An 11,784-nucleotide genomic window follows, 5' to 3' on the forward strand; every position below is an offset into this window, starting at 1 on the left:
TACCCACAAGAAACAGAGGAATAAAAGCAAAAAAAGGAGTAGGATGATGAGAAAATTACAAGCAGCAATTTAAGATCTCCCTCCCCCATTCCTCTTTTCTTCCCAGGCTCAGCTCACTGCTCCCATTATCTCTATCTCCTCCCCTCTCAATGTAGGTCGGGGTGGTAGGGAATGGGGATTGTGGTCAATCTCTCATAGATGGGCTCTGCCACTTCTCTCTCCTCAGAGGACTCCTTGAATTCTTCCCCTGCTCCAATGTGGAGTCCCTACCACAGGACAGAGTCCTTAAGGAGTCTCTCTGGTGTGAGTTCTTTCCAACAGCTACAGCTTCTGCTCACAAACTCCTCCAGCATGAGACTCCTCTGTGGGCAGCAGCATTCTGGGCACCTTCTGCTGCAACGTTGCTCTCCCATGAATTCACAGCCTCCTCTTGGCACTGTCACTGCCCCTGGAGTGGGGTCCTCTACGAACTGCCAACAAATCTCTGCATCACCACTTCTCTTCACAGGATGCAGGGGAGTCTCTGCTCCAGCACATCTCCTCTTTCCTTGCTGTCTATGGGGTCCGTATGGTTGCTTCTCTCTCCTCCAACTCCTTCCACCAGCGCTAGCCAGAAAAAAAGGACCACCAGGAAAAACAGCCAGAATCCTCCTCTTCTGGCTTCTTTTTCTTAAAAAGTGATCGTGGAGGTGCCCAATAGGCTCATCCCCAGAAGTGGGTCTGGCTCAAAGCTGGGGAGTTTTGAGCAACTTCTTACAGGAGCCATCTTTACAGCCCTTCACCATTACCAGAAACAGTTTCACACAAACCCATGACAGGGCCTCAGGTATTTTCCTTTTTTCCTCTTTTACTAGCTTATAAATCAGTGACATTGGCTTGAAAACTTCTGACAAAGTTTTGGCAAGTGTGTTGCAAAGAACTGGGAAGAGTCACAAGCATAAGTCAAAATTTGTTATTGACTCCATTGCTTTCAAAAAAATCTGAAGAACAATGGGAGGCAATTGCTCTCATTATTTAAAGACACCTTTCCAGAGAGACACTAATGATGTCAGTAAGTAAAAAGAAAAGTTTATCAAAGGTAATTCATGGTGATGATATCATACTTAAAAAGGAGCCACCAACACCGACTTCCATTGCTTTTGACTATATGTAAAACTCTGGACTTAGTCTTGACAAGCACCCACCAAGGGATAAAGCAGACAAGTTTATAACTTTGTTGAAACTACCAGATATGAAATCTCTCCGACAATCTGATATTCAGAGATTTGTAAAAATCTCCTTGGGCTGCACAGAAGTCAGTTATGTTGTATAAAGTGTAGAAGCACTAAATGCCTTGCAGAGTTTAACACAGGCTGATATTGGTGGCTGCTCTGCTATAACGTGTGGTTACTTTGCTCTGCTCACAAAACTGGGATCAGTGTGCGATTCCTCCTCATTGAAGACTTGCACACAGTATGAAGATCTGACTAAAGTCACGGTTGCAGTGATAATTATAAAGCAAAGTTCACCAGGTCTAACAAAATATTATGTTTGTTATGATTAAGCAAATGAGATTACTGGGAGAGAGAACGGGATGGCCCACTAAAATATTTCTGAAGGTCTATGTGTATTTCTGGCATTGTATCAACTTTAGAACTTATAATATGGGCTGAGAAATGAATGCTTAATTGTATGCTTAAAAGAGAGATAATTCACTAGTGAACTAAAAAGCTCATGATTTTGGATAGGTAACTCTGAAAGAAGGCATTAGATGGTGTTTAAGAAAATGGTTAAAGGTAAGAAGCCAAAGCTTGAAGTTTTTTGGTTGGTGCTGCTTGACCGATCAGCATGAATGAGTCTGATTATTAATACACAGGGTAATACTTGCTTCCTGCCATGTTACACTGTGGAAGAAATACTGTGAGAAATCTGGTCACAAGTTGAGCTTTTTATATTGGATAAACCTCTGTGAATCTCATTCCCAGAAGATTTAGTTAATGGAAATACTGTGGGTTAGTGCTGATGAGCTACAATGCTGTGAAGCAGCATGGCACAAATTGGAAGGGGCAGATACCATCGCTGTTCTGTGTCCTGTTTATTTAGAAGACATCAATAACTAAATCTTTGTCTTTGGTCATTGGTCATGAGTGCATGTCTCTACTATTCCTCTCTTTACATGCCTTTGTGCTAGATCTCCTTTGCATAACTAACATAAATTCCTATTTTACCTTCATATCTACAAAGGAATCCAGAATGAAAACAGTGAGTTTGTCCACACTTAAAATACCACTTTATTACAGTGATAGTGTGAAATCCAAGCAAAGGAAGACAAAAAACTCCCTATCCCAACCTAAAATCTTGGAAGACACTTTTTTTGTGTGTGCAGAAGTATTATCCAGCATTAAGCTGTTTATTATGAGCCAATATTTTCCCATGTCAAAAGTATTTATCTTAAGTGATGGCTCTACTATGTTTCATTGGCTTCACTTCAAATCCTGTCTGTTACCATGAAAGACCCTCACGGAGGCCCCAAATGACTACTTCCTGCAACACAACCCCAAAGCCACAACATACAATTGAGAACAAACAATTCATGTGTAGACTGGCTACACCAGTATCTTCCAGTACTCGATGAGATGTGGCAGCAACTTTGATGACTGGTTATCTGTTGTCTTCTATGACAATGGTTCTTCTAGGATAGGTGTCAACATCCACAAATATGTAGCGGACCTCAAATCTTCCTCTCTCGGGATTCTGTAAGGAAAACAATTTCAGTCTGTTTGTTTTTCCTCTTTTGTAGTTTAAATTCAAGATGAAGCTTGTGGGCTACATCAAGCAATTGTACATACCTCTTTGACTTCCACATGGGCTGTTCCCCGCTTCCCTGTTTCAGAGCCCTCGATGTAGAACTTCAAACGCATATGTTTCAGTCCATCCTTCACGTATTCAATATGACTAAAAAGAGCAAAACAGAACAAACTCCTGACCCACACAGCAAGGATATATATTATTTGCAAATTTAAACTTCTTATTTAAAGGAGCTGTTTAACTGTTTTGTGAGAAACTGTATTCTGATGCAGTCCTTACGCTACCAAGAGTTCCTTCTCTACTACTCTTTCCAAGCTCTACTGTGAGCATATAAGGACTAGTGGGGTTAGAAGAAATAACTAGCATTTGAGGATTAACAGGTGAAGTGCTTAAATGTCTTCACCCCATTCCTCCCCTCAAAACTCAACAGCAATCCAATAGCTGAAGATTTGGAATTTTCTCTTTATTCTAAAAAACCCCACCAAATTCAGAGCCTGCCATCGCAAAAGGAACACCCACATCATTAAGACCGATGGGGTTTTGAGTTTTTTAAGCACTTAATTTACCAAGCCAAAGCACACAAAGAATGTTTTGTCAACTTAATTATCAGGTTCACTAACGCACATCAAAAATTTACTTTATGCTTTACTTATTTTGGCAATAATTTTGTTCTACTGGAGTTGTGTAACTTTGGCACCGATATCAGATCTCCAACCTAAATACTGACACTTAGACTTAAGTTAGGTTATGTTCAAGTAAATGGAAAAGTCACATCACTTTCATGGCAACCACTTCCAGACACTAATGGTCAAACTGGAGTTCTGCTGCCAGTTTATGTTTCTTACTGAAATTACTAACTGCTGCATATGACTAAGCTTTTATTTCTATCAGTCACACCCAGATACACACTGTGAACTAAACTTCCAATACAGTTGACATGATGGGTTACAGAGAAAAAAGAATGAAAAGCCTTACTGCATTCACATTAAAAAAAAAAAACTCTGTACATTTTTGAGACATTTAAGGTCATTCTTATACTGCAGACACAAACTCTACAGTCTTACAGAGTCCTTCAGCTCAAAATTCACCTTCCTCTGGAAAGAAAAAATAAATAAATCTCAATTCCATGGTTTAAGTTGTGTATCTAGGCTTCTGTGTCTCACTACTCTGTATGAAATATCCTTGTATAAATTCAGATCAAAAAACCCAATAAAAAGAAAAGCCCCATTGGGTTATAGTAAAGGGAAGATTTACATTTTCTAGGAATTAGTTCTATTTTTTTCCCTCAAAAGAACAATAAAGACACACTCACAAACGGTTTAGGTGAGTGATGTTCTGTCAAATGCACAGTAGAGATGTGACCTCACGTACCAAAAGCCATATAAGAAATGGGCAGTAAATACTGTGTTATCAGCTTGGGACGCTAGTCACTGCAGTGACTATAAACCACACGGTCAGACTCAGCCTAGTTTTCAACAAAGCAAGTTGGGTTCTTCAAAGTCTGAAACTTAGTATCCTCTTCTCTTTCTGGCCTGATAAAAACCACTGCTTCAAAAGGAGAAAGAAATCACAAAGAATTTTTTTTCAAAGAACAATTTCACTGTATTTGAGGGTTTCAGACTGTAAGCTTCAGTGAGATCCCTGCAGATGCATGCCTAGGCCTCTGTACTACGCTTTTCAGACTCATCCTGTTTTGGAGACCAGCTCTATGTTTACTATGCTGACCACTGCCTGTTTTGAGGCAGTCAGAATTAGCATTTTATATTGTATATGCACTGAAATTAGTGGTATGTGCCACATAAGAAGTACTGCAAAAGCCTGCTTTCATTTTCACTCAAAAGTGACAGGGTACATCATATACAGTTCATTAATCTAGATCTAACTTGCTATGATGTGACCCAAAATATCTGTATGGGCAAACACCACATGGCACCTGACAAGCTGTCGTCTTCCTCTTCTTGTTGCCTCCCCATAACCTTTAATAGATTCACCAAAAACACCGATTATCTACAAGAGAAAAGAGGTTTGAATTGTCAGAAGCTATCACATTCAAACAAGATATTCCAGTATCAGCTCATGCCTGTTGTGAATGCATTTTCCTTCCACAAAATGTCCCTTGTGAGTCTGACGTGACAAGAATAAAAGAGTTTATGAAAAAAAACCTCTAAGGAAAATTCCCCAGTACTTCCTTACTTTTTGAGTCACATATTAAATGTATAAAATAAATCCTGCTAATATCTTTCATCTGTACTATCCTCTGAGATTATGACATTTTAATCTTTCTTCTTACTATTTTATACATACTGAAATTTTGTGTTAAAAGGAAAAAAACCTGACATATTTGCTTGGCTTCTCCAAAATAATGTTTCAGAGTTTAAAATGCAGATGCACTCCCCTTCACATTATCTAAAAGACATACTACTGTTCAATATTAACCTCGTTTTTAAAGTTGGTTAGAGAGTGTGATTTTTACTATCTCTTTTCCTGTTAGCCATAGGAATGCTAACTTTGTTGCAAATTAAGAGCTTAAATTTCTGGATACTTATGCAGTGCTCCCCTGAATGCCATAACCCTAGTGAAGTGTTCCAACAGAATAACCGTGCTGAGAAAAGGCAACAGGCCAGATATGCAAAACTTAAGCAGGACCAGTTGTCTTCCTGACCTGCAGAACTCCTCTTCCATACTACATTTAGTAGGCACTTTCAGGTATGCTATGAGACTTGCTGTCTGGGGACATAAACACATGATCTGAAGGGGCAGACATGGTATTTGCATCAGTTGCTGTGCTGTAGTACACTCACTGAACTTGGCTTTTAGCAGGCTAATTCACTCAGGCTCAGTGCTTGCTTTAACTTGTCCTAATGCAGGCTCCAATCTGGGGCTGACCCACCACTGGGCAGCTAAAAGCACAGACAGATGTGCTGGTGTTTGCAGTACAATGTGGGTTTTCCTATAGCTTTTCTTATAAGACTCCTTGTGCAAACTTCTGACTCAAAGACAGTAACTACTGAAAAACAAACTTATGACTACGGTTCACAAACCAACCTCAGGGTGAGATCTACATTTCTCCAATGCATCTCCATAGATCTTACTCGGACTAGAAGAAGAGAATAGCTCTTTAAAAATCACATAGAACAAACCACCTGTAACAGAATCAACAAAAAGCAGAAAGAACACTAATCAAATCAGATGGAATTAATGAAAAGTGTCTTCTGATGAAGAAGATAACTTTAAAAAATAACCTGTAACACCGATTCCCACAAGCACCACAATAAAATAGGTGAAGTCTCTTCCAGCTTCTTTCACTGAAACAGACAGAAAAGAACATGGGAGTTATAGTTCTGGATATTAAAGACTTGCATAGCTTGCTTATATAAATGCTCTTCTATCAGTCTGCAACTCAAATAACATTTTAGTAGAAAAAAACCCCTTCATCACTAAAAGAAAGAGACCATAAACCACATCTTTATGTGGTACAGGGCATGTTTATATCCCTGTACTAAACTTTATTATATTGTTTTCCTACTAGATGTTTTAGAAAACGAAATGTTTAAAAAGTAGATGTTTTAGAAGCTTATTGTTACTTTTTGTGCACAGAACTAATGAGGTATTAAGCACTGCAGTATTTAAGCTACCATGCAAACCCACAATCATTGCAATCCTTATACAGAGAAAGGGCAAAGCAAAAATAAAAACCTGTAAGCTTATAAATTGCACATGCTGACTGAAAAGAACTCATTTTATGAATTCTCAATCAAGTTAGCAATAAAACAGGGAGGTATTATACCAAAATACGTATTTGATTTATTGAGATCATTACCTGAAGATTACGTGACTAGTTCTTATCTGTTAGTTTTGAGAAAATATGTCAGTACACACCCCAAAAAACCCAGAGATTTTCTGTAACAAAATATTTTTTGAGAACTTGGAGACTACTGATCAGCACAAGCGATAAGGTGTTCCTTTTGGTGAACATGTTACAGAGAAAACTTTAATCATCGTCCTTTTTGCAGTCTTTGAGTCAGTTGAAGGTGTTCTTCATAAACCATTCTGAAGCGCTTGAAATTTCTGAGGCTAACTATGTAGTAACCACTTTTCACTGAAGTGAAGGAGACCAACCTAACTGATGGATATCCTATAAAGAAACTAGTATCAAATGTATAGCTTTCACACTTTTATTGGAGGTAAACTTGTTTTAACATCAGCATGAGGACACCTTGTGCGTGAAAAGGAAAATGAGATACTACTACATCTCCTCCCCGATGTCACTTACAATGCTACACCAACAAGTGGTTTGGAAGAAGCCACATATTTCTGGTTCTGCTTGTGCAACACACACAGTGAAACGTATCGACTGCTGCAAACAATACGACGTGAAAAGAACTGAGCTTAGTTCACTACAAATTCGATTTTTCTTTTTAATTCCTGAGTTTTGGGCTACAAAATCTCGGCTGCAGTAGCAGTTTCCTCCGCGCTCAGGCTCCTTGAGCGGCGCACAAAACTCTCACCCAGGAGTGCCTACAGCCCTCCTTACCTTTCTGCGCAGCCGACAGCAGAGTTTCATCTTTCTGGCCCCTCTGCACGGCCACACGTTTGCTCTCCTCGCCGGGTTTTTCCGCTCCCGGCCCGCCCGCATGCGTCCCCACGCTCTGTCGGGCGGCCCGGAAGAGCAGGGCGGGCTGCTGCCGCCGCCTCAGGCAGAGCCCCAGCCCCGGCCCGGTGGCCAGCAGCGCGCGGCCGGGGCGGGCGAGCAGCCACTTCCAGAGAGAGGCCCGCAGGCCCTCACCGCCCTGTCCCACCCGCGCGAGGGAGGCGGGCAGCATGCCGGCGCACGGCTCCCCAGTGCCTCACGCAAGTACGGCCGAGGCAGCGCAGACAAACGGAAAGTTTCTGCCGGCGGGCCTCCCGGGGAAGAGTCACGGTAGCCTCCCGCCCCGAGCGCGGCTCTGCGGCCTGTGCTCCAGGTCAGGAGGCCCCATTGCCCTTTACTCGCCAACTGCCGCCGTCCTCCATCACCACGGCGGAAATCTCGGGAGTGGACGGGGAAGAAAGTAGCAGCGGGCCCTGGGAGCGGTAGTTTGGACGGGCTCCCTCTTGCGCCCGCCGCCAGGAACGGCCCCTAGCGAAACCACTACAGCGACCGCCATGCCGAGCGCAGCCGCCGTCCCGTGTGGGCGGGCTGTGGCCGTGGTGGCGGCTGCTCACAGAGCTGCGCGCCCGCTGCAGTGGACAATTACTCAATTGTAAGCTGAGTTTGTTGACGTAGTGTTGTCGTGTTTTGGGTTTTTTTGGTTAATATATTGTTCTTTGATCTTGCACACATAGGTGCGCAGAAGCAATGCAGTTGCCGTTTCCATGAATGGAGACCACAACACTTGAGAAGACTGGGATACCGGTCTCGCCGGCATACCGGGAACAAGCGCATCGGCGCCGAGCTCACTGCGAGGCGCGGCGGGGAAAGCTGACAGGGTGCCTGTCCAGGTCCTGAGGATGTGCGTTATAAAGTGGAGTTTTCCTTTAAGCAAGGAGCTTAGTGTCTTGAGAAACAGGGTCTGGCGGTTAGAAGAAATGGTTAATGCCGAGCCCATAGATAGTAATACTGGTTAGGTTGGGATGACCATAAATCACTAGCTGCATTGCTTGAACCTGTATCCTTCAAGAGGGACGGGAGACTGATAAGGAGGTAACCTCTTGCCAAGGTGCCAAGGGCTGGATGGCTGCCTAATGAAATCATCAAACATCTGCAGCAACTGGGGAAGAGGTTAAGGTGTGAGATCACAATCACAGCCCACCTACCCAATGTATACCCCAGAACCAAAAGAGAGTGCAGGAAGTGAACATGTGTACTCATTTATGTGTCAGGCCATGAACTATTAACCAATCACTAAATGGAATAACAGCACAGAAGTATTGGAATGTAGAATATGCTAATGTTTTGTGTGTGAATACAGCAGGAGAGGCACTGTTTGGGTGTGCCACCTTTGTGGATTACCACCTAGCACCCATATCTGTGCAAATATGCAACAAAACACCTCTGCTCAGTGTGTGTTTATTCGCGCCTCAGACACAGGGTAAACGACCCCACTTTAGGGAAAACACCGACAGCAGCTCATGGCGGGAGCCACTGCGGTTACTCAGTGTGTTAAGGCTTCCTGTGTACCCCACGACAGCCTGCTTGGGAACCCCACACTGCGGCGGTGGGCACCGCAAAGCGTGCAGCTCTACGTGCACAACGCCACAACCCCGTCCTACCCCCGTGCTGTCCTTGATACCAGCCCCGGCGCACGCTGAAGACGGCGCACGCTGAAGACTCTTCACTCCCCCATTAAAAATAACCCCCTTCCGAGGGGTGAACACCAGCAGTGCACGCAGGTTGCCTTTCCCTCGGGCAGGGACAGAGCACCCGGGACGGCGAGCCGGGCTCGCTGCCCGTGCGTGCCGGCTGCCCCGGACAGCGCGCCCGGGCATGCCGCCGCATCACGTGGGAGGTGGCAGCGCTCCCTTAGCCCGCGGGCGGCGGGAAGGCGGGCTTGGCCGTGGCGGAGCCGGCCATGGCAGAGCTGGCCATAACGACGGGATCCGGTGCCGCGCCAGCAGCTGATGTGGCGGATTCCTCTGGTGTCGCCGAGGCCGACCAGCCGCGGCTGTTTACCTCGGTTGCTGAAGCTGCCGTCCCTCGGCCCGGGCCGGCTGTCAAGCCCAGGTAACGGCCTATCCTGCCGTTAGGAAGGAGCAGGGCTCAGTCGTCCCTGTGCGACCTGCCCTCCCCTTTTCTCTTTGTCTGTGGGGAGCGGTTTGTTACTTTCCCTGAACTCCCACTGCACCTCTGGGAAGCCCCCTCCACCCGCCTCAGTGCTCTGGTTTCCAGCTGTGAGCTTGTCAAGAGCTCTGGCCTGCTACTTCATGCCCGTGGTGCTTTTCTTTCCCTCCCCCGGCCTTGTGAATGGGGATGGCTTTTGTAGAGGCCTTGCAATAGGAAACTCATTTCTAGGTGTATGGCAAGCACAGGTTTATCACACTTGTTTATTGTCCAGGTAGCAGGGCTTTAACTGGGTATGTGCTTCAGCTTAGAGGAGGTAGTGTCGTAAGTGGTAGCCTGTGTACAAAGTGCTAGTTAGTTTAGTGGTTAGTGTATATATTTTAGGGGTAGTTAAGCATTTGTATTAAATGGGAGGATTTCGTTGTGGAAGATGTGATTTATTTAATTCTTATAGTTCAGCACCAGTCTTGGAAGCAATGTTGAGAAAGCAGGTTTTTCTGCTAATCCATTTGTACTCCCTTGAGTTTCATGGCTGTTTCATTCCCTCCATTTTTTTAACCTGTAAGTGGAGTGGATGTTACACGCCTTTTTGAAGGACTTTGGGATTCTTAGCTGAAGAAATAAAACCCCAGATGTAAAAATATTGCAGTAATTTCTGTTTATCCCAAGGTATGCTCTGACATTTGGAGGAGATGGGTTTTATCACTACTTAAAATTTTCTATACATTCTTTGAAATAGGTTTATTCCCTGACCAGCAAAAAGCCAATAGTCACGTTGCAAGTATGACAGGGTATGAAAGTGAAAATACCAGTACAAAACTGAGTCCCATAAGTTGAACACTAATGAAATAGCAATTGAGATTGTTATGCCTCCAAGCAAGAGCATCTCAATTGTTACTAGAAGTCTCTAAAGAGCAAGAGTAACAGCTGCCACCAATTTTTAACATGCACATACAAGCTTTGTCAATGCATCACAAAAGCGTTTTGTTAATACTAATTTTAAATCTTAGCACTCACAGTACTTGAAAAATAGTTTATGCAACAGATTTACTGTTGTTTCTGCATATCTTGAGAACATTTTCGTTTTGGAGGACATAAAAATTCAGTGTTTTTTTTTTTAAATTGAAGTTTCCAAAAGTGGTAGACAGTGTGTTGAAGTTTTCAAGGTGTGTGTAGGCAATACTCCTCTTACTTCAGAAATTCCTTCATGGAGTGAAGAAGAGGGGGATGCAAGGAGTGGTTGAAAAAGGAGCAAGGAGGACTGATTACAAGAAATGCAGATTGTGTTTGTATCAGGTAAATTTTGTTGTAAAATCCGGAATCCATCTCCTGATCTGAATTACTTCTGTGTCTGGAGTCTGTCTAGGTATGTCATTGTAGGGTATGCCCAAACTGGATATCTTTGTGCTTTCAGCATAGGTACAGGATAGAATAGCCTGGTACAGGCTGCCCAGAAAGATGCTCTGTTGAACGTGACTTATGTCTCTGAATTGCTTTGATCACACTTGAAAAATGCAGTTTTACAGCCTCAACTCATCACATATTTCTTGATAATAATACATAAGTAAAACATTTGCTTGACCTTCAGAGCATATTTGATACACAGGTACTATTTTTTTTTTTGCTATCAGTGATTGGCATCCAAGTTGCAATGTGGATCTTTTTGTGTTATGCTTATAAAAATTCTCTGCAAAAACTTCAGGATTTGTTTTTTTTTTCTTACATCATGCCATTGACAACATAGGGCAGACTTGTTCTGATTTTTAGAGCATAAAGCAACCTTAAATCAACAACAGTGTGCATTAAACGTATGTGATACTCATGTACTTCAAAATCAGATTATTTTTTTTCCCCCACTGATATCAATTGGCTGCTTAAAAACTGAGAGTTGGATTGACCAAGTGTTGGAATGTCAGCTGACAAAAGAAACCATCGCTAATAGAGTGTGTGGAGACCTTTGCCTGCTCAGCGGTATCAGTGGGTATGAAGTATAAGAATTCAAGTAAGACTGAAACTCCATCTGAATATATCTGTGTGGTCTACTGATAGCATTTGTAATTATAGTTTACAGAGTTCTTACTATCAGAAAAGTTGGGAAAATGTGTGGCCAGTTGGATTGTGAGAATTTGTGTTAGAAATACGCAGAGTTGTGCTTATCGTAATAACAAACAATTTCAGTCCAAATTGTTGCATGTTAATGAGCAATAAAAACATCAATATCCATCTCGCCTGTTGAA

General features: G+C 43.0%; 1 protein-coding gene across 1 annotated transcript; it reads right to left on the reverse strand.

Moving 5' to 3' along the window:
• TIMM21 (translocase of inner mitochondrial membrane 21) lies at positions 1-7,911 on the reverse strand. Its single transcript, XM_010201125.2, has 6 exons — positions 7,322-7,911; positions 6,030-6,092; positions 5,833-5,930; positions 4,721-4,794; positions 2,829-2,934; positions 1-2,733 (listed from the first exon to the last, which is right to left on the reverse strand). The coding sequence occupies exons 1-6, from the start codon at positions 7,608-7,610 to the stop codon at positions 2,641-2,643; spliced, it is 723 nt and encodes a 240-aa protein (XP_010199427.2). The 5' UTR covers positions 7,611-7,911; the 3' UTR covers positions 1-2,640.
• Between the last annotated feature and the right edge of the window lie 3,873 nt (positions 7,912-11,784).

Source organism: Colius striatus, chromosome 4 (assembly GCF_028858725.1).
Source record: "Colius striatus isolate bColStr4 chromosome 4, bColStr4.1.hap1, whole genome shotgun sequence".
NCBI classification, from domain to species: domain Eukaryota; kingdom Metazoa; phylum Chordata; class Aves; order Coliiformes; family Coliidae; genus Colius; species Colius striatus.

What these genes read in the sequence shown, in the direction of transcription:
- TIMM21 (XM_010201125.2), bottom strand. Translation starts at nt 7,610, where the DNA reads ATGCTGCCCGCCTCCCTCGCGCGGGTGGGACAGGGCGGTGAGGGCCTG. An exon ending in TGTGGGAATCGGTGTTACAG is followed by an intron (nt 5,931 to 6,029) that starts GTTATTTTTTAA and finishes ATTCTGTTACAG; the next exon opens with GTGGTTTGTTCTATGTGATT. An exon ending in AATGTAGATCTCACCCTGAG is followed by an intron (nt 4,795 to 5,832) that starts GTTGGTTTGTGA and finishes TTTCTCTTGTAG; the next exon opens with ATAATCGGTGTTTTTGGTGA.